We start from the raw sequence: 19,930 nt of genomic DNA on the forward strand, positions 1-19,930 counted from the left end.
CGAGTCATGTTGTAGTGACCGATGTAATGGGACTGGCTCTGTTAGGGTCCTTCCCACAGTCCCTCCAAGTTCCCTAAACCCTGGACAGATGTTGCAGTGGGTGAGCAAAACGATATTTGTCATAAAGAAGACTTGGGTCAACTCACTAGATCAGACCAGTTCTTTCACTTCAGCTTTACCCAGTCTCCTGTTGTCTTCAGCTGGTTTTAAGATTTTTCATTCACATTACCAGAAAAGTTCAAAACTTTCTCCCAAACCTGCTGTTTGTGTAAATTGCAAGTGATCCCTGTAGTATTTTATGTTCTTGTGAATGTCTGAACCTGGGTGGTCATGCAGATTTTAAAAGGATTGTCCATTTCTTCATGTCCAAAATGTTCCTCCCTGCATCCCACAGTCTTTAAAAAGAAAATATAAATGGGATTGCAAGACAGAATGAGTGGAAAACCAAAGAGATGCTGCTCTGGTATTAGGATGAAAATCTGTTCAAATAAACACATAAACAATAAAACTAACAGAACTGTTGTTAGGTATATGTCTGTACATCAAAGCAGGATGGAGGAAAGAGGAAAAACTGAGGAATGGACCTTAATGGCACTGGACCCAAAACAGAAGAAGTTTAGTTTGTGTTGCAGTATTTCCTTTCCTTGTTAAAACTGAATGAATGAATGACAACACGCTGAAGCCCTTGAAGATTGTTGCACATGCTCCGTGGTAGCCTGTTGATTTTACATTATCATCATTATGAATGTTCTCATCGATGGCATGTCCTATTCTTTTTCTATTACATAAAAGACCAGAGGGTTACACCAATGTGAAAAAAGGAAATTAGGAACAGAACTATTTGTTAATTTGGCTTCATGCTTCTTTTGTTCTGTCTTTGTTTAATCCTCTGAGGAGAAAATCTGCATAAGATGCGGTAAACTTCACACACATGCCTTATTAAAACATGAAAGGGACTCAAGAGTTTCTCTCTTCCAATGCACTAAATTTGATTCTTGGCAAAAGAAAAAAAAAAAATCAAATCATATATATATATATATATATATATATATATATATATATATATATATATATATATATATATATATATATATATATATATATATATATATATATATATACATATAATTTATATAATATACTGTAAACCATTAAATGTACCTCATACCCTTTTTGTACCATTTATTTGTTATGCCATGTTGTTATTTAGATTGTCCATATATTTTTAAAGATCATATTGGTTGACAGAAGTTTATTTTTTTGTTTCTAATCATAATTGTTTATCCTCAACTGAGCTACCAGAATGTTTGGTGGAAGGATAATGTATTACAGCTGAGAAATAAATCTGATTTTTCCCATTTGTTTTTTAATGTGTTTTTCACTTCCTTACCTCCATCAAGTACTTGGAGCATTTTGTAAGGTTCCTGTCATTATGGCTACTAAAAAGAGGGCATGGTTTTGAACTTACTTACAGTAATAGAGATGCAGCACTCAGCAGCTTTTTCTACAACCCTTTTTTACATTACAACATTTTTAATCTTTATTTAAAGCAGCAAAGAGTTTCAGCAGACCCGCAGTTTTCTGGGAGTTTGTTCACATGTAATAAGAATAAAAAGCTAAAACTGCTTTTTCATGTTTAGTTCTGATTCTGTGAAAAAAAAATTAGATAACAGGAAGCCAGGGTACAGATCTGAAGACTGGACTTATATGATCCACTTTGTTGGTCTTGGTAAGGACTTAGGCTGGATCCTCCTGGAAAAACTACAGCTGTCTGATGGACTTTTTGGGGAGACCTGTAAGGGCAGAAATACAACAGTCTCTTCAACTAAAAATAAATGCATGGATATTTTTTTTCTAAATCCTGGTGAGACATTAGTCCTTTAAACTTTGAAATGTTCTGAAAATTGTAAAAGTCTTGACCGCTGAAATTCAGGTCTGAGTCCAGGACTACACCAAGATTTCTGGCTTTCTCATTTGTTTTTAACTTTTCTTCTCTGAAGCTGTTTGCTGACTTTTAATCTTCCTTCCTCGTTTCCAAAAACTATTAAGGCGACAGAAGAGAAATAAATACCATGACATCCTTTTTTTATTAAACAAAAAACAGGAGGAGATCATTTTCCTTTTGAAATCTATCACTTTTTTTAAGAATGGTTCTATACACATTCAAAATTATGACTGTGTTACAGATTTGATTTCTTTAGGAGAGAATTATAAAATATAAGGTAAATCAGTGAAGTGGAGCTAAGGTTGTATTGATCATAGAGTATTTCGATTCGCTTTTTTTTTTTTTTTTTTTTTTTTGTAAAAAACCTGTCCTGTCCAGCATCATGACAGCAGAAGGATGGTCTGGCTGCTGTGTTATGCCAAAAGGAGCCATTTGGATATGGGTCGCTCCTCAAATGAAATGAAAAATACTTTATTATTCCCCAAAGGGAAATTCAATATTGTAGTATATAATAACAATTAATCTGAGGAGGTCTTGTTCCAGATGCTGATGCCTGCTGGGAGGAATGATCTTCTGTGTCTTTCAGTCTTACATCGGACCTGAAGAAGCCTGTCACTGAACACACTTTGTTGTCTCATCACTGTGTTGTGGAGAGGTTGTGAAGAATCCTCCATCACCTTCATCAGCTTGTGCAGCATTCTTCTTTGGACAATCAGCTCCAGCGGCTCCAGAGTTACTCCAAGCACAGAACCAGTTTTCTTGATCAGTTTGTTGATTCTCTTCAAGTCTCTGGTTCTGATGCTACTACCCCAGCAGATGGCTGCAAAGCTGACTGCACTCTCCACAACAGACTTATAGAAGATATGCAACATCTTGGTGCAGATGTTAAACCATCTCAGCTTCCTTAAGAAGTACAGTCTGCTCTGACCTTTCTTGTAGATGTATTCAGTGTTGCATTTCCAGTCCAGTTTGTTGTCCAGCTAAACTCCAAGATACTTGTATTCCTCCACCACCTCCACCTCCTCTCTCAGGGTGGAAACAGTGCTTTGTTTATTCTTGTTCCTCCTGAAGTCAACAATCATCTCTTTTGCTTTGCTGGTATTTAATATAAGATGATTGTCACTGCACCATTTAACAAACTGACTGACCAGTTCTCAGTACTCTGCTTCTTGTCCATCACTGATACACCCCACAACTGCAGAGTCATCAGAGTATTTCTGCAGATGACAGGACTTGTACTGGAAGTCTGAGGTGTACAGTGTGAAGAGGAATGGCAAGAGTACAGTTCCTTGTGGTGCACCAGTGCTCCTGACCTCCATCTCATACACACAACCTTATGTCTTAAACTTAAATCTTTAGTCCTATTCTTTTTTTTTTTTTAGATTTTTTTGTTTGATTTTCATAACTGTTTCTTGCCCATTTTGCTTTTTACTGCAGGACCGAACTGAAGAACCAGCAGAAGAACAGAACCAAGACAACCCACTATAGGAACTGCCACCCAGAGGAAGGCTACAGTCCATGTCCACAGCTCTGGAGGCAATGCCTTTAGTAGACCACCCAAAGAGCCTTTACCACAATATACAATACAGGTTGCCTCCCAAAGCCTTGAGTGTTTGATCAAACATGATTTATATTTGTCAGTACTGTTTATAGTCACTCATTTTTGTGCTGCATTTCCACATTTGCTACAGTATTACATAAGAATAAAAAACTACAACTTTAAACATTTTATCTGGTGTGAACAATTTCATTAATCGTAAAAGAAAGAGCCTGTTATTAATTTATTTGTAATGTTTCAGGTTTAACTGGTTATCCACACCCATCCCTCCTGTTGCATGAGTGTTCTTGTACTACAGATGATGTCATCTTTGTCTGGGGGGGGGGGATCCTGGGTGACTCCAGCCAGTCCTGCAGCACTAGTGTCAAGTTAACTAGCATTAATAATAGCAAAACCGGAACTATGGGTTTCAGCTTTAAAATAAAAGAACTAACCTTTGCCTGCACTTCTGAAAAGATGGACATGCCGTTTATTTTAAGCAACATAGTCTAATGTTCCAAACCATAAAAAGTGCATTATAAATATGCAGGCGAACTGCCAACAAATTAAAGGCGCAATTAATATTTGAGCCTTTGTGAAGAACGTGTAATTTCAGAAACAAGCCGTACAACTGAAGAACTGCTAGTTGCAGATTTAGTTGTAGATACCTCTAACCCATCTAAAAATCTACATCATTACAGACAACAGATAAAAACTAAATAAATTAACCATGTAGTTAAAAAAACAAAAAACAAATAGATAACTACCTAATTAACTAGCTTGTCAAGGTGCTGGTGGCAGTGTGGACCCAAATGCGAGACAATGTGGCTCGATGAAGAACCAAGACTTCTTTATTCATAAAGAACTAAACAAACACGTAGCAAACACGAGCAATGCACCAGCCCTGAGAACACAAACCAAGGGGTATAAATACACTGAGGGAACAACAAGGAACAGGTTAAATAAATCAGAAAATCAAAACCAGGTGTGCCGATTAAAAGGAAGCACAATGGGAGACAATACACAAGGGAACAAAACTACTAACTAAAACAGGGAACCAGGAGATAAAGAGACAACACAAAGTTCAAACCGTGACAGTAACAAACTAACTAAATGAATAAATAAATAAATAAATAAATAAATGAATGAATGAATAAATGAAAAAAAACTGACAAGACAATAATGACGAAATAATAACATTTAAAGTATTTAAATAAAATGGGAGGAATATCTGAAGCAGTATAACATGTTTACATGTTTGCATAATTAATGAAAGGTTCTGATGTAACTTATTTTGGAAATTCTAACCGGAAGTTGTAGCCTGTTAGCAAAGCTTAACTTGTAGCTGGTGCCAGTGGGAGGGTCTTTGCTCGCTTGCCCAGTTTTTCAGCTCTCGCTGTGTAATTAGCGAACACTGCAGCAAGAAGTCTTTGTATGTGTGTGACGGTGACGATCAAGCGAAACCAAGAAGAAGAAAAAGGGCGAGCAAGGATTGACATTTCTACAAACCTCTCATCCGGCTGCTTTCAGGTAACTGTGGGACGGAGACTGAAGTCTAACTAAACGCTCTCATTTATCTAATTAACTCTAAGCTCGCCTACTTTGTTCAAAGAACAAGGTGGCTGCTTGTCCTGTTACTATTATTTGCCTTTCCGCCCTCCTTGGGTTACAGTTTAAACCATAGTGTGGTGGTGATTTGTGGTTGTTTAGAGGTTGCGTTTAAGTACAACTGTTGACTCTTCATTAGTAGCAGCAGCAGATCAGATCCCGTCATCATGTACAGTCTGTCCAAGTGCAACGACCTCGATAACAGACTCCTCATGGCAAATGTCCAAATCTCCTAATGAGGTATTTCTCTTCCTGGGAACATTTAATTTACTTGTTGAGACTTTCATTTTGAGTTTAAAAAGCTTTTGCGCAAAATCATCTTCTTAGTTTGTTGATATTCTGTTAAACAAAAACGAACAAAACAAATTTCTGGAGAGTTATTCGGATTAAGTCGATTACTCAGTTTCCTATTGTCGCTGAAGGATAAGTTGTTTTTCTTTTTTTTTTTTTTTTGTTAAAAAAAACTTATGAAAGATGCCTTTCTGTTTTTCAAACTGTTATAAATGAAACCGAGAACTTATCACAAAGAAATACGAAAGTACAAAGCTGAAGCTACAGTACACATCATGAATCGGTTAATTAATCGATATAATTAAACTTTTAAAAAAAAAAGAGAGAGAGAGAGAAACACCACGGAGGTCAGTGCTTAACTCTTTTGTTGAGCTTATAATTCAGACTTCAGATTAACTTCTGGTGCAGTTTTAGAAGCTTGTCTGTAATTGTTGTAAATGAAAAGACAAGATGGTTGAAAACAAAATCAGAAGCACAGCCTATAAACTGGGATATTTTGTGTTGGAAACTTATGTTTTAAAAATTACCTTAATGATTACTGTCGGTCTTATTGAGATTTACCAGCTTATCATTCAGTCAGCTGACCATTGCTTGACCAGAACAGTGAATGTTAGAGCCAAAAACTTACCTTGAGTTGATTTTTTTAATTTTTTTATTTATTTATTTTTTTAAAATAAAATTAGATTTTTTTTTTTTTTGTTTCCCAGAGTTTTTTTTATTTATTTATTTTTGGGATCACTAGTCACACATGACAAGCAGCAGGGGAAACACAGTGCAGTAGATATTTTTCACTATTTTTTTGTGCCGCAGACCTAACGATCAATAAAATGTTTGAAGAAATATATAAGGCAGTTATTCAATATTGAAAATAATATGTAATCGAGCCCTGCAGTTGCCGTTTCCCAGAGGAACAGCAGTACTCAGGCTGGAAAAACCTGGTTGGATCGTCTTAACTTGCCTGTCGTCTTCTATTGTTGGCTCATGACTGGAGTTGTTGAACAGAAGTGAACGATGAGGTGTCTGTTCACTCAAAGCCACACATTGCATTCTCTGTCTTTGTGCCTGGTCATCCTGCTCCGGACGACACCGGCCAACTTTCTGCCCTTGTTTTGTCCTACTTCCTCTCAACAGGCTTCAAGAGGAGTGCTTGTCTTGTGTATTTTTAACATCATGGCCTCTAAAGCAGCCTTGAAGCAGAGCAGAAGCTGGGTCATTCGTTTGAAACTGGTCAGTGGCCTGACTTGGTCATTGCATCGAGGAAGCTATAAAAATCCTATTCTTGCTTACTGTGTCATTCAAAAAGAAGAAAAAAGAAAGACACACAAGCGTAGTTTAGCAGTAGTTGTAGTAGTTTATAGAAAAGCTAGCCTGGCTCATCTTAAAAATAATATTCTGGCTACCAACACCTCTAAAACCCAGTTTAATTGATTCAAAAACTGAAAAACCAAACTTTAAATATGCCATGTTAAGTTTTCATACTTGACATGGTGCTGTTATGTCCTGTAGTTATGTCAGTATCGGTACAAGGTGATTACAGCTTCAGGTTTACCAACAGACATGGCAGCCAGATAAGTTGTTTTTATCATATCTTTAACAAGACATAAAAAAAGGCTGCATTATATCATTAGCATTTCATCAGTATGAGTCAATGAATGCTTTTTAATGAGATAATGGCCTCAGTCAAGGTCAAATTGAACTTTATTGGGACTTATTTCAACTGATAAAAAATTCATTTGGAAAAAAAAAAGGTCATAAATGGTATCGGCAAAAATTAAGTCACCCATTCCCCAGAAGCATCAATTTTAGCCTTTAAAGCTCACTGCCACACATGGATAATCTTATTTATTTAGTTTAGAAATGAAAAATGTGAATGAGCAAATACCTCATAATACAGCTTCAAGAGAGATCACACACAATCTCATTTCTTGAGGTGTCCAACACATCTGATCATTTCCATGGGTGTACCAGTAAAATCATGACTCGGCGAGAGTCACGATTTTCAAAGAGCTGGTGTGTTTGTGACATGCATCTGCAGAATGAGAGGAGCTGATGTGAGCGTCTCTATAGGCTCCTACGAGAGTTGGGTCACGGCGTTGCACTCACATTTCAGTTTGGTTTATTTTCACAGCATAAACTCAGGAAATTCTACGTCTAACCCATGAATATCAGATCTGAGACAGACTGAAGATCCGAGACAGACACAAGACTTGCAGTGGGGTGATTTTCATAGTCACCAAATGTTTGATGTCTGTCTGCTGCAGGCTGTCAGATTTAGTCAGAAGAGATTCTTTGAGACTGAGTGAAGGCGGCGTAGACAGCTGGTGTCTTTGGCTGTCTGCTAATTTTCAGCCACAGCCTGAGTAGGTTTTTGAACTTTGCCCCATTTCTTAGACTGGTTGGCTAAAGTGCAGCAGATTTTCTTTTCCTTTTTCATACCTACAAATTTAAATGTTTCTTTCTTTTCTAAGGTCAAAAACAGACCCTAACCTTGGGGAATATGTTGAGTTTTGGCATAGAAAAGTTCTTATTGTGGTAAAACATTAAAAGACCTTAACTTTTCAGTTTTGTTGTAAACTGATCATTTCCTCTGAGCTTTGTGAGAGCAGTGATGTTTGGTTTTGTTTTATACCAGAAACAGAGGTGCAGCCCTTTAAAGCCTGTTAAGCGAGCATCACAATCCTGCTCGAGCTCATTTCCTGTAAAATGTTTGCAGGATGGCAGAACAACAAAGTCAGCATCTGCAGAAACAACAGGCCTTTTATTTGTCGAATGCTTGTCTATGCTTAACATTGTTGTTGATATTAAACTCACATGAGAACCAAAAGGCAGCTCACCTCATTGGTCAGGGTAACACTCTACTCTGTGCAAACTGCTCAGCTCGTTGCATAACTCCTGGTTGCCCTTAAGCCTCAGGAAACCTTAGAGGAGGAGAGATGGAGGTGGTGTGTTCATTAACCCCAGGCAAATGGTTGTACGAAGTAATGCTGCATGGCTTTTCTTTGCATTTTAATGTTATGTTTGGATCAGGTTTTCTTTATGCCTCCATGCGTCTTACAGCTTTAACTCGCCTGCTTTCGTACTCAATGGTGCAAGGATGGATCATTCCACTACACCAGTTTTTCTTTTCATATTGTGTTTCCTTTGGGGTTTGGTTATGGGACTTTTTGAGGTGGATGTGGACCCATGTGGAGCTTTTGGGTTGTGAGAATGGGGGATGAGACTTGTTTGGGTTCATCAGGTAGATGCTTGAACAGATTGGCTGGTTTGGAGATCAGTTTACACATTGGGCTCTTTGTAGTAGCCTTTGAGTCTTTCAAGTGAGTTATGTTTATTTACATCTACTGGTTGCAGATAAGTTGTGTTCCTCATGTATTAGTTGCATAAAGAAGCGTAAGGCTTTTATACGTGTGTGTAAGAGACAAAAGAAAAAGGCAATGAATCAGAGCAGTCAGCTGTAAATTTCTGATTGTTGGACAACATTTACAAGTTCAAGCTCAGGTGGGACATACAGTGGGACAAAAAAGTATTTAGTCAGCCACCAGTTGTACAAGTTCTCCCATTTAAAAGATGAGACAGATCTTTAAATGAAATACTTCTTAGCCTGTTGTACAACTTGCTAAAATTTGCACCACTTATAGTTTTATTGTAAATGCAGATGATGCACATGTCCTGGTATGACTGTTTGGTTTAGGATGCTCTGACCAGCACTGACTCCCCAACATCCCAGCAAGGAGATACATTTCACACCTCAGCTGACTTAATTAGTTTAATCTGCCCTGTGCTTCGGACCACAGTGGAACTGCAAAAGACCCTCTGCTTAAATGATCTTTAAGGTCCTTGAAGAAGAAGAAGAAAAAAAAAAAAAAAAAGAGAGAGAGAAGCTCAGAGCAGTTAAGTTTTAAGGGCTTTTAGTCCAAATGCCCCACATGTGTCACTACCAACCATCACTTAAATTTCCTTTTTAAGGTCATTGTCTCATTAGGATCCATTAGTCTGTTAATTGAGAGCATCTGTAACAGGTAACCTGAGTGTTCAGCACAGATGGTGACTATATATAGGGCATTTTCATGCACAATTTCCCTTTGCCAATATGTCAACATGTTCCTTCGTGGACTCCCAATATCACTGGCACAAAGAAAAATCTCATTTTTCAGGTGGAACGGAGAAGCTGTGCTGGTGTGTATGCATGTTTGAGTCAGCAGGCGCATGGTCATGCATGTCTTGCATTGCCTCTGGCTGCTCTTTCTGGGTTCCAGCTCTGCTGTCACTCTCCACACCGACCAGCAGCCAAAATCTCCTCCCAGGACTCGACAGAACAGGAAGTGGATTGTTTTCACAGTTCCATGCTGTTGTTTCTGACTTGTCCAACTTTGAGCCCATCATCTTCCACATCACTCATCCATTTGCTCCCGTTAGATGTCCCCTTTAAAGAAAAAAAGTTTTTGTTGATTAAAATGCAGCTTAAGTGAATGCTGTAACCATTCAGGATTACCTGCTTACGTGTCTTACAACAGACTGGTCATTCCAGTGATTCTACTGGTTGAATTGAGCGTTGAAATATATTCATTTTTAACTCATTCTTTGTGTTTTTTGCTGAAACCATTTATTTATAAAATGTAATCGATTTAGATTTATTTAACCGTTTTTAGGCAGAATGTATAAACATGCATGTTGATAATCAAGTCCATATTATTTGCCCTCCATATGAAAAATTTAACAGAAAATATCCACATTTTGGATTTTTTTTCTTATGATTATAAGACAGTGGCTGCTAATATCTTAATGGTTATACTTTTGCAAAGGCCTGAAAGATTTCAGACTCCCTTCTGAAATACTAATCAGTAAATAAAGTCTGAGCTGAGAAAGGATCTTAACAGGTTTTAAGATGAGGGATAAATTACAATACAGGTCATATTACACATTGTGCAATATTTATTCATTAAAACTGAGGCCACAATGCAGAAAACTTCACATAATTTTACATGAAATGTAAAGTTTCATGTTATAAAAGTACCTCTGTTGCTATGAATCTGAGCAGCAGTGATTAAAAGTGGGCATTGGAGTGGGCACAAGTTAAGTTTTGCCTGCAGGACGGGAAGATGAATTTCTCCTATAAGTGAATGCCCTCGTGAAGAGAATTGCTGTCAAGACTGTCTGGCAGAAAGTAGATGAGGTGTGGAGTCAAATGACTATATGCACAGCTGCTTCCAGGCAGCATGGCTCTATCTCATCCATCAGCTGCACCGCTAACACGCAGCCTGTACGCGCACCAGCTAAACCAGTCCTCTGCCCTCGGAAATTTGCAGGAATGTTCAGTTACTTTGACAGTTTGTTCATCTGTACAGTAAAGTACAAATTACTTAATCATCAGACATTCTTGCAAAACCACAACCGATAGCATCATCAAATCCCCAATGATTAAAAGATGTAATTGATAATGAAAGAAACACCTTCATAGATTTACTTCATTCATTCATTCATTTTCCGAACCACTTAATCCAATTCAGGGTCGCGGGGAAGCTGGAGCCTATCCCAGCCGGCTTTGGGCGACAGGCAGGGTACACCCTGGACAGCTCGCCAGTCCATCACAGCATAGATTTACTTAAATCATCAAAACACGGTCGAGCTGATCAGTAAAGATAATGGAAATCACTCCTTCATACTCATGCTGTGTATGTTTTGTTGCATTTTCTGTACAAGAAGCTAGGTTATGAAAAGTGCAGCTATTTTGGCTGTTGCGTAATCTCTTTTAGTCTGAATTCATAGATTTGTCTATCCTTCTAGTTTCATGTACATGCATACTCACAACCCCCAATCACACAACAAAGACAAAATAGGGTTGTGTATTCTTTAGTACACAGTCAAATACAGTGTGCTTCACCAGCTGCACTAATTTCCTGTACACTTTTCTCCTCCTCACGTGTTACTGAGGGGAACAAAGTGTACAGAGAAGAAGCCTGATGGCACAGTTCACTTTTCTCAGCATCCTTCCTATGTTTCCCTTCTGTCTCATTGCTTTATATTGGCAGTTTAGCATTAGGATGTCTGTATCTGTGACAGTTGGCTGTAACAACAACAACATGCACATCAAACACCCTTAGGTGTGATGTGATGCATTGCTGTCAGTTAGATGTCAGTGCTGAAAGTATCCTTGTACTTCTCCCTGCAGAAATGGCAGCCATTCGGAAGAAGCTGGTGATTGTTGGAGATGGAGCCTGTGGGAAAACTTGTCTTCTCATTGTTTTCAGCAAGGACCAGTTTCCTGAAGTGTACGTCCCAACAGTGTTCGAGAACTACATTGCGGATATTGAAGTTGATGGGAAACAGGTTTGTACGACTAGCTGATCACAGCAGTTTTTTGGGTTTTTTTTTTTTTTTCATTTCTGATCTAAAGTATATACACAAATGTTTTCTGTTGCTATTTCTATCAACCTCTACATTGCTTTACTGCACAGTTAACAGTCACAGTGTTGTAAATTTATCCAAGTGAGCACTTTCCTGTTGGGGGCAGGGTATCATGGGAACATTTGAGGACAAAAAGATTGCAACAAAAATAGCAAACAGCCCACAATGATGTGGAACGTAGGGGCCATTGAGGGAATTATATCCTCATTTCCTTTACAAACTGCATGTCTTAACCTACTAATCTAACCATAAACATCCACATATGTTTGTCTACAACAGCGACTCATATTGGTTCATGTTTACCAAACTGTGGTGTTGTGTGGACCATAGTTCCCCTTCCAGTGTAATCAAATATCTTCGCACTTAATATCGACATTGTCAACATCGTTAATATTGACATCAGCGCATGACTAAGCGGATTATAATGGGATGGAAAAAATCTGTTGTGCGACACAAAGATGACGCAGGTGTTGTTTCACTAAACTAAATTCAGGGAAAAAAGGTGGTTTAAATCAAAATGAAACCCCTGTTGGTGCTTGAAGTGGCAATGAATAATTAATACCATTCATAAAGGGTGTCATTACCAGCCTGCAGCCAAGGCAGGCTGGCTCAAAGTCCATCTGTTGCAGGTGTATTTGGTTAGGTGGCGAGTTAGCAAGCACGGGTTCAGGTTTAGGGCTGCACGGTGGTGTGGTTAGACTGCTGGTGTGAACCTTGACTGGGGGGGGGGGATTCAAACAGGCGCCTTTCTGTGTGGAGTTTGTATGTACTCCCCATGTTAGTGTGTATTCTCTCTGGATACTCTAGCTTTATCCCACCATCTAAAGATCCATACCACGACCATGCAGTTTAGGTTCATTTGTCCCTCTAAATTTTGTGGTTGTTTGTCTCTGTATTGGCCCTGCTACGAACTGGCGGCCTGTCCAGGGTGTCGCTCGCTTGCTAGTTGCTAGGATATAAAATGGGGGGGGGTTCAGGTTTAATCTTAGCACGCCGCTGTTCTAAAAATGAAATTAGTGATGGTGCATGAAGATTACTTTTAATTACTTGTGACCTCACAAAACAAATACAAATCAAACAAACAAAACCAAATTTGGATTTTTTTTTTTGGGTTATTTGTGTTAGGAATGAATGAGTTACCCAGAAATGTTAACAACACTGACTGTTTCCAGCATCATTTATGTATTTTTACACTGCTGAATCATGAGTGCCGACTGGTCATGCCTGGATAATTGCTGTTTGGAAAAGGCAGGTTTAGCTTTCGGTGGCGTTATGAAACCAAGCGGGGTGTATTTTCAGTCGTCCCACTCCAGAGAGTATGTGACGTCTTGAATTCGACCCATTGGAAGATGGTCGGTGTGGGTTGAGTCTCAGCTGCAGATGGCTTGTTATGTCAAAGGCTTTTGTTCTCTTGATCTGACTACCGCTGCAGGATCACATCTTGGCAAAACAGGAAATGACTCTACTTCCTGACTTCCTGTACAGACAGGGAACAGGGATGTCTCCTGGCAATCCCCCTCCCTCCCTCAGGACCCTCGTCCTGCACCTTCCTGATAAGTCTTTCATTTCCTGTTCTTGTCCTGGCTGCTTTTACATGGACGGAAGGCAGGGAGGGGTTAAGCGTTGCAGTCTTTATAGGAAATATAAAGTTAGGACTTCATGATGAACATCGGTCCGGGGAGGGGGTTTGTTTGGGAGAACAGGAGTGTGTGTCCTTGTGTTTCTCTCTCGAGGATTGCTGTCCTATAAGAAATGGTCTCTTCTACAGCCAGCTGGATTGTATTTGTGTTCTGCCTTTAAATGAGAATCCCCTCTAGAGATGGAGAACATTTTCTTCTCACACCTTCAGTGGACTGGGCAGATTCTATAAATAGTTGTTTTTTTTTCTTTACTCCCCAAAGTCTGCAGCTTACAGCAAGTCCAGTGGGAACATAATGATCTAGTTACTCACAAAGTCTCACCAGTGTTCGGCCACCTCCCCCTCTCCGCCTCAGCAAAACTCTATTTTAGGGCTGTTGACTGATTCTTGTGCCCTCAGTGGGCATATAGGAATTTACCCTCATTCAGTCAAGTTTTAGTCTTAAAAATTTGTGAAAGTTTTCCTTTCTTTCCCTGCAATTGGTGAGTCAGCTAAAGAGCAGACTCCTGGGAAGACTGGCTGTTAATAGCTCTGCAGGAGCAGAAGGTTTCTGGTTTGATGCTCGCTAATCTTCCTAAATGAATTAATCAGCGGTGTGATGAGATGAAACCAGTCCCAAAGTTAATTTCCATCATACTTGCAATACAAGGGTCTTATGAAGTTCTGCTTAGGCCAGAGCTGCTGTGGGAATGACATAGTAATGTCCACACACCAAATTTCTACAAACAGGGATGTATTGTAGAGAGGTAAAAACAAATGAATCACATGTTACGATCAAGATGCAAGGTACTGGTAGCCCGGGGTCATGATGGTTCCAAGTCAGGCAACATTAACATTATTTATTTCCCCCTACGTAAAGCACTGGCCTTTGGGAAATTAACTCTGAGGCATCAGGATTCATACGTCATTGTACAGTCATGGCACCAAAGACATGGCTTGGGAACTGAATGACATGGCTATTCAATGGGAAACATTATGTAATTATTTTTCTAGCCTTCAAAATGGATCCATTTGAATAATTTTGAAATCTCTACAAATTAATAAATTGTATTATCGTAAATAATTTAAAAAGATTTATTATTTGTAAGGAAATGTGTTTATGTTTGTGTACTTTTTTCATGACTCTTTATTCCTCAGGTGGAGTTGGCATTGTGGGATACTGCAGGTCAGGAGGACTACGACAGATTGAGGCCTCTCTCCTACCCCGACACAGATGTCATTCTCATGTGCTTCTCCATTGACAGCCCAGACAGTTTAGGTGATTAATTCTGTTAAAACATTTGATTTGCATGCTGTTGATTTTAAAAAGAAAGGGAAAAAAAAAACCCAAAAAACAATAAGTCAGTCTGGATTGGGGAAAACCCAACTGGCATGACAGCAGATATGATGATATATCAATGGAAGTTTATTAACGTGATATTACCTCAGGATATTTGGTCACATCAGCTTAAATACGTAAATGGACTTGGTGGGAACAAGGATCAGTGCAGCTAAAAACATCTCTGCCCCTAGCAGTCTGCAGAGCAATCCATCATGAGAAGTGTTCTGCACCATGACTCTGCACTGCTGCCCCTCTTTTTTTTTTTTTTCCCAGCCCCACCCCTCCCTTCCTTCTTCCGCTCAAGTATTTCAGCTCAATTCTTTTCTCTCCTGGGACAGAAAATATCCCTGAGAAGTGGACTCCCGAGGTGAAACACTTCTGTCCCAATGTCCCCATTATCCTGGTGGGGAATAAGAAGGACCTGAGGAATGATGACCACACACGGCGAGAGCTAGCAAAAATGAAGCAGGTATGGAGGGGGCAGTCAGACACGGTCGACATCTATTAATGTCACAGGCTCCAGGGGTCGGAAAGTACGAGCAAGGTTAAAACTTTTCAAACTGTTTAACTTGTTATCTGACTGATATATATATATATATATATATATATATATATATATATATATATATATATATATATATATATATATATATATATATATATACACACACACACACACATACACACTAGCAGTGTGTTTAGAAAAGTAGAATCCATCCCCATGTTTACAAGATTTCATCTCCTGTCTACTGTATATACTCAAGCATGAATCCCTGAGTCCCTTTGTATATGGTCACTCTGCTCAATAAATATTTACTACATCAGGCCTGTGATGGTGTTTTCTGGGTCAATTCTAGAAGGAATGAAAGAGCGATGTGCCTTCAGACAATAAAATTTGATTTACGACGTTCCATTTAAACAATTTGAGCACTCAAGAAACAGCACAGCAGCTCAGAAACGTGGCATCCAGCCTCCTCTTTCCTTCTAGGTCTAGGCTCAGATAGAAGAACATACCTGAGAATTAAAAACAAGAAAATGATGTACTTCAAAGTTATTGTAAAAAAAAAAAAAAAAAAAAAACCCAAAAAAACCCAGTAATGTTAGGTTATCGTCTGATTCTCTAGTCCTTGTCAGGTCTCTTTAAGTAAATACAATCTCCAATACTAAATATGTCATTGTGCTATTTATTTAACACAAGCTAAGACAAATGCAGCGTTGAAGTTGCCAGACTGATGGCTTCATGTTTAACTAAATATCATGCAAACAGGCCTGAGTTGCCATTAATAGACCAGACCATGTGGTCCTCATACATTTGGGTCATTCGTGTAACTTTGCCCGACCTCGTCAGATTGTCCTCTCAAAATGTCACAGAAAAGAGCCAGGAAGGGGACACATTTAGACGTGACACACTTTATAAACTTGATTTAAAATAAAAACCCCACCGTGTTTCCTTTATTCTTTCTCGTGCCACTAAGAGTTAAGTTGCCCCAGGAAACAATGCCGGAGGTCTGAAAGGCTCTCACTGGCCTTTTAGTCAAGCTATAATAGCAACCGCAGATTGGTTAACTCTGTCACTGAATGCCACTGCTGCCCGTTCTGTCTGTCTCCAGGTCCTGATAATGGGAACATGTTGACAAAGCTCTGCAGCTCTTTCAGACACCACCGTCAGCTTTTCCTTTCTGCAGAATTCAGGGACTGTTTGACAAAGAGGAGCACTAAGTCATCAATTCAAGTGTTTTAGGTTTTATGCCGTCAAACAGACACAGCTCGTTTATCACAAGCAGACAGTGTTTAAGTGTTCTTCAGAAAAATAGCAAATTACATTGAAAATTGCATTATCTATTTCTTTTTCCTTCTTTCAAACATACTATTGCAAGAAAAAGAATTTAACATTTCCAGATAGATGGCCTGGTTTATGGACAGTGGGGGAAAACAAAACAAACCAAAAACATTCATTTTACATGTTTGGGTTTGACAAAAAATTTCTTTGATACTTTTTTTTTTTTTAAATAAAGGACAACAGGAATTTTCTAATGTCAGAGGCTAAACCTGAGTAACAATCCCTGATCTTACCCCTGCAGGAGCCGGTGAAGACAGAAGAAGGCAGAGACATGGCGGGCAGGATCGGTGCTTTTGGCTACTTGGAGTGCTCTGCCAAGACGAAGGACGGCGTGCGGCAAGTGTTTGAAATGGCCACTAGAGCAGCGCTTCAGGTCCGAAAGCACAGGAAGAGAGGCGGTTGCACATTGCTGTGAAGAGTCCTGAACCAAACACCACGACTTTAACCGACCAATAGAAGAAAAGCAAGACACACAAAAAGGACAGACCTACGACCAAATAGATCTTTGTACTGTATCGCGTATTTCTTGCAGACAGATGGACCGATGAATTGAACGCAAACAAACCGAATACAGGAGGACTTGTCTATATTACAATTATGATTAAGAATTGATGTTTCTAACTCATTCGTTGCTTTTGTTCCTTAGTCTTTTTTTTTCTCTTTATATTTGTAAGGTAACAGGGGTGTGGTAGGTGCACATTTATGTATGCAATACTGTTGGAGTGAGCAGCATCTTGGCATAAAGTCACCGCAAGTGAGGTCATGTGTAAACAGTCAAGCTCTATGATCGTAGCAGCCATCATAGCAGGTGGCCATGAGAGCTACTTTCTTTTCTAAAATTGTACTCCACCACCTCTGTATCTTTGTTGGTCAGCTGAGGTCCTCCTTGTTGTATTGTCATTTTACACATTGTGTTTGTCATGAAACCTGAGCAAAGCCTGATTTAAGACTTTCACTTCCAGCAACAACTGCTCAAGCTTAACAAATGGTTGCTTGAGTCATCTTCGTAGGCAGGGAACACCCACTTTCTCCCTTTGAATTCAACATTTTTAGTCCCCTCGTATTGAAGATGGCAGATGCTTCTGCTAGTAATGATCACACAGAAGGAAGCTGTCCAGTCGGTGCCCCTCGTAACTCTTACTGATCTGTGCAGTGGACCTAGGCAGTGGGGGTAGAAGTAGAGAAGTAGCCAGTGGAGACACAGACTAATATGACTAAACTATGCACAATAGCTGTCAGGACCAACCAGGGAGATGACGCAGCAGAGAGAGAAACAATGCGGAAACGAAGGCTTGTTTGTTTATTATGAGTCACTGAGTTCAGCTCTTCTTCTGCTGCTGCTGCTGCTATTTAAGTGAGTCTCTCACACCCACTGTTGGAATTGTAATGTTTGACGGGTTAGCCCAGTTGTGGAAATCATGTCATGTTAGCTTGTTGCACATTTCCAGCCAGACAACATTCTTAATGGCTGAGAGAAGCCATGTGACTGAGCAGTGTGGGGTTTTTTTTTTTGTTTGTTTTGTTCCCTGGTGCCTTCTCTGTTCTGGCGTGCCTTTAGTTGTTCCCTCCCAAACCAGACTGACTGGCTGCTGTAGGCCGACCTGATTCTGGCTGACAAAGTAAAGAGCAAACTTCCTGACATGTTTGGCAAAACTTGCTTCTCCCAATATTTAGAAAAGTAGCAGTGTGTCATTGGTTTATAAAAAAATTTACACAGGGCTCAGCATTAACATTTACACATGCAGTCTCAGCGTTTGAAGGGGGGTTATGCCAGTTCACTTTAGAAAGTTTAGCAACAATAAATCGAATCACAAAATTGTAACAAATTTCCTCAGTGTCACAGGGTGTCCATCCATAACCTGCTTCAATTTTTAGCTTGTACAACTGCCAAATATCCAGTATTTTATGTCTCAAGGAAAAGATCCAGATCAGCAGGAGTTCACTCTGAATTTGTAGCTACGTTTGCCTTTTAAGACATGTCAGACTCTTCCCAGTTTAGGCCAACATGTCCTCTCCAAATACTCAGTTAATAATGTTCTGACTGTCCTCGGTCATGCTCTTCCCATTCATTTATACTTGTCCCCTGGTTGCATGGAGGGAGGTTTATGAAAGGACTGTGGCCAAACAAAACCTTTGATGTTGCATGCTACCTTCTTAAAATGCCAGAAGCAAACATACCAGCTGGTTCGGTCTGTATCTGTTACACTGTTGTCTGTCTTGCAAATGTAATCCTGCCAGCAGAGCACATGTTGACTTAGTGATTAAATGGAAAGCTGAGTTGATTTTTTTTCTTTTTTCTTTCCCAGTAGAGGGCACTTTGATTATACAAGCTACATACTGTCATAACTTTAAAATGGTTGATCGATGTTTTAGCTCTGGACAAGCACAATGTTAAGGCAGAGGAACACAGTTATAACTGATTTTTTTATCACTAAAATTGACCTTTTTAGGTGTTTCACAGTTGTGACATGACATCAAGAGGTGTCAACAAGCTCACTGCAAAGAAAGCCTTTGGAACCAGTTCAGCAAAGATGGTGGACTAGCTGTCACAGCTGGAAGCACAGCGCAATGATAGAAAGCATTCCTGTAGAGCAACAGAGGCTCCACTGGTAAACATATCCCTGAGAGCATGTACTATGCTGCTGTTGTGCTTGCAGATAAACCTCCAGCTAAAAAAAAATCACAGCTTGTGTTTACAGCATGCATGGGGAAAAATCCTGGATCTTTACATTGGACATGCACAAGCACTAACATGCACACGTCTGTGGAAACTGCTTCTGCTCAGTGTTCTGTCACTTTTCCCTGGAAATATGAGATGATAAAGCTTCCAGATTTATATTAGAGCTCATTGTAATGCTTTGTAAACAAAGTGCTGTAGTGAATGTGTAATCTGAAATAAACATTAAACTATTTTTGAGACAACGGACTGTTTAACAGGATGAGTTTTTAAAGTACGTTATGTGAAATCAGGTTTGCAGGACATTGTGCCATACGAGGAATAAGAGATGATGATGTACATTCTAAAAGCCAACTTTATTTTTAGAGGGTAATAAAAGCAGTTGGAGTAAACAGTGAAAATGCATCTGAATTCAAATGTGACATGTAGAAAAGTGTCTTGTTTGCAACAGTATTCATGATTTCTGAACTTTGAGTCATACTTTAAGTCCAAAAAGAGTCAATGTGTAAAAGGCAATCATTAAAAAGATTCACTGCTTCACTTTGGCATTATGACCAGAAACAGAGAACCATTAACTGCAGAATAATTGTAAGAAAGTTTTATAAAAAAAAAAAAAAAAGGAAATATTTGTGGAGATAATGAAGCACAAATAGGAAAAAAAAACAAA

General features: G+C 39.2%; 1 protein-coding gene across 1 annotated transcript; it reads left to right on the forward strand.

Moving 5' to 3' along the window:
* The first annotated feature begins 4,885 nt into the window (after positions 1 to 4,885).
* Positions 4,886 to 19,498, forward strand: LOC306756903 (rho-related GTP-binding protein RhoA-D-like). Its single transcript, XM_079241822.1, has 5 exons — positions 4,886 to 5,012; positions 11,551 to 11,708; positions 14,563 to 14,683; positions 15,085 to 15,215; positions 16,828 to 19,498. The coding sequence occupies exons 2-5, from the start codon at positions 11,553 to 11,555 to the stop codon at positions 16,999 to 17,001; spliced, it is 582 nt and encodes a 193-aa protein (XP_079097948.1). The 5' UTR covers positions 4,886 to 5,012; positions 11,551 to 11,552; the 3' UTR covers positions 17,002 to 19,498.
* The last annotated feature ends 432 nt before the right edge of the window (positions 19,499 to 19,930 follow it).

This window comes from Telmatherina bonti, assembly GCF_933228915.1.
Source record: "Telmatherina bonti genome assembly, chromosome: 6".
NCBI lineage: Eukaryota > Metazoa > Chordata > Actinopteri > Atheriniformes > Telmatherinidae > Telmatherina > Telmatherina bonti.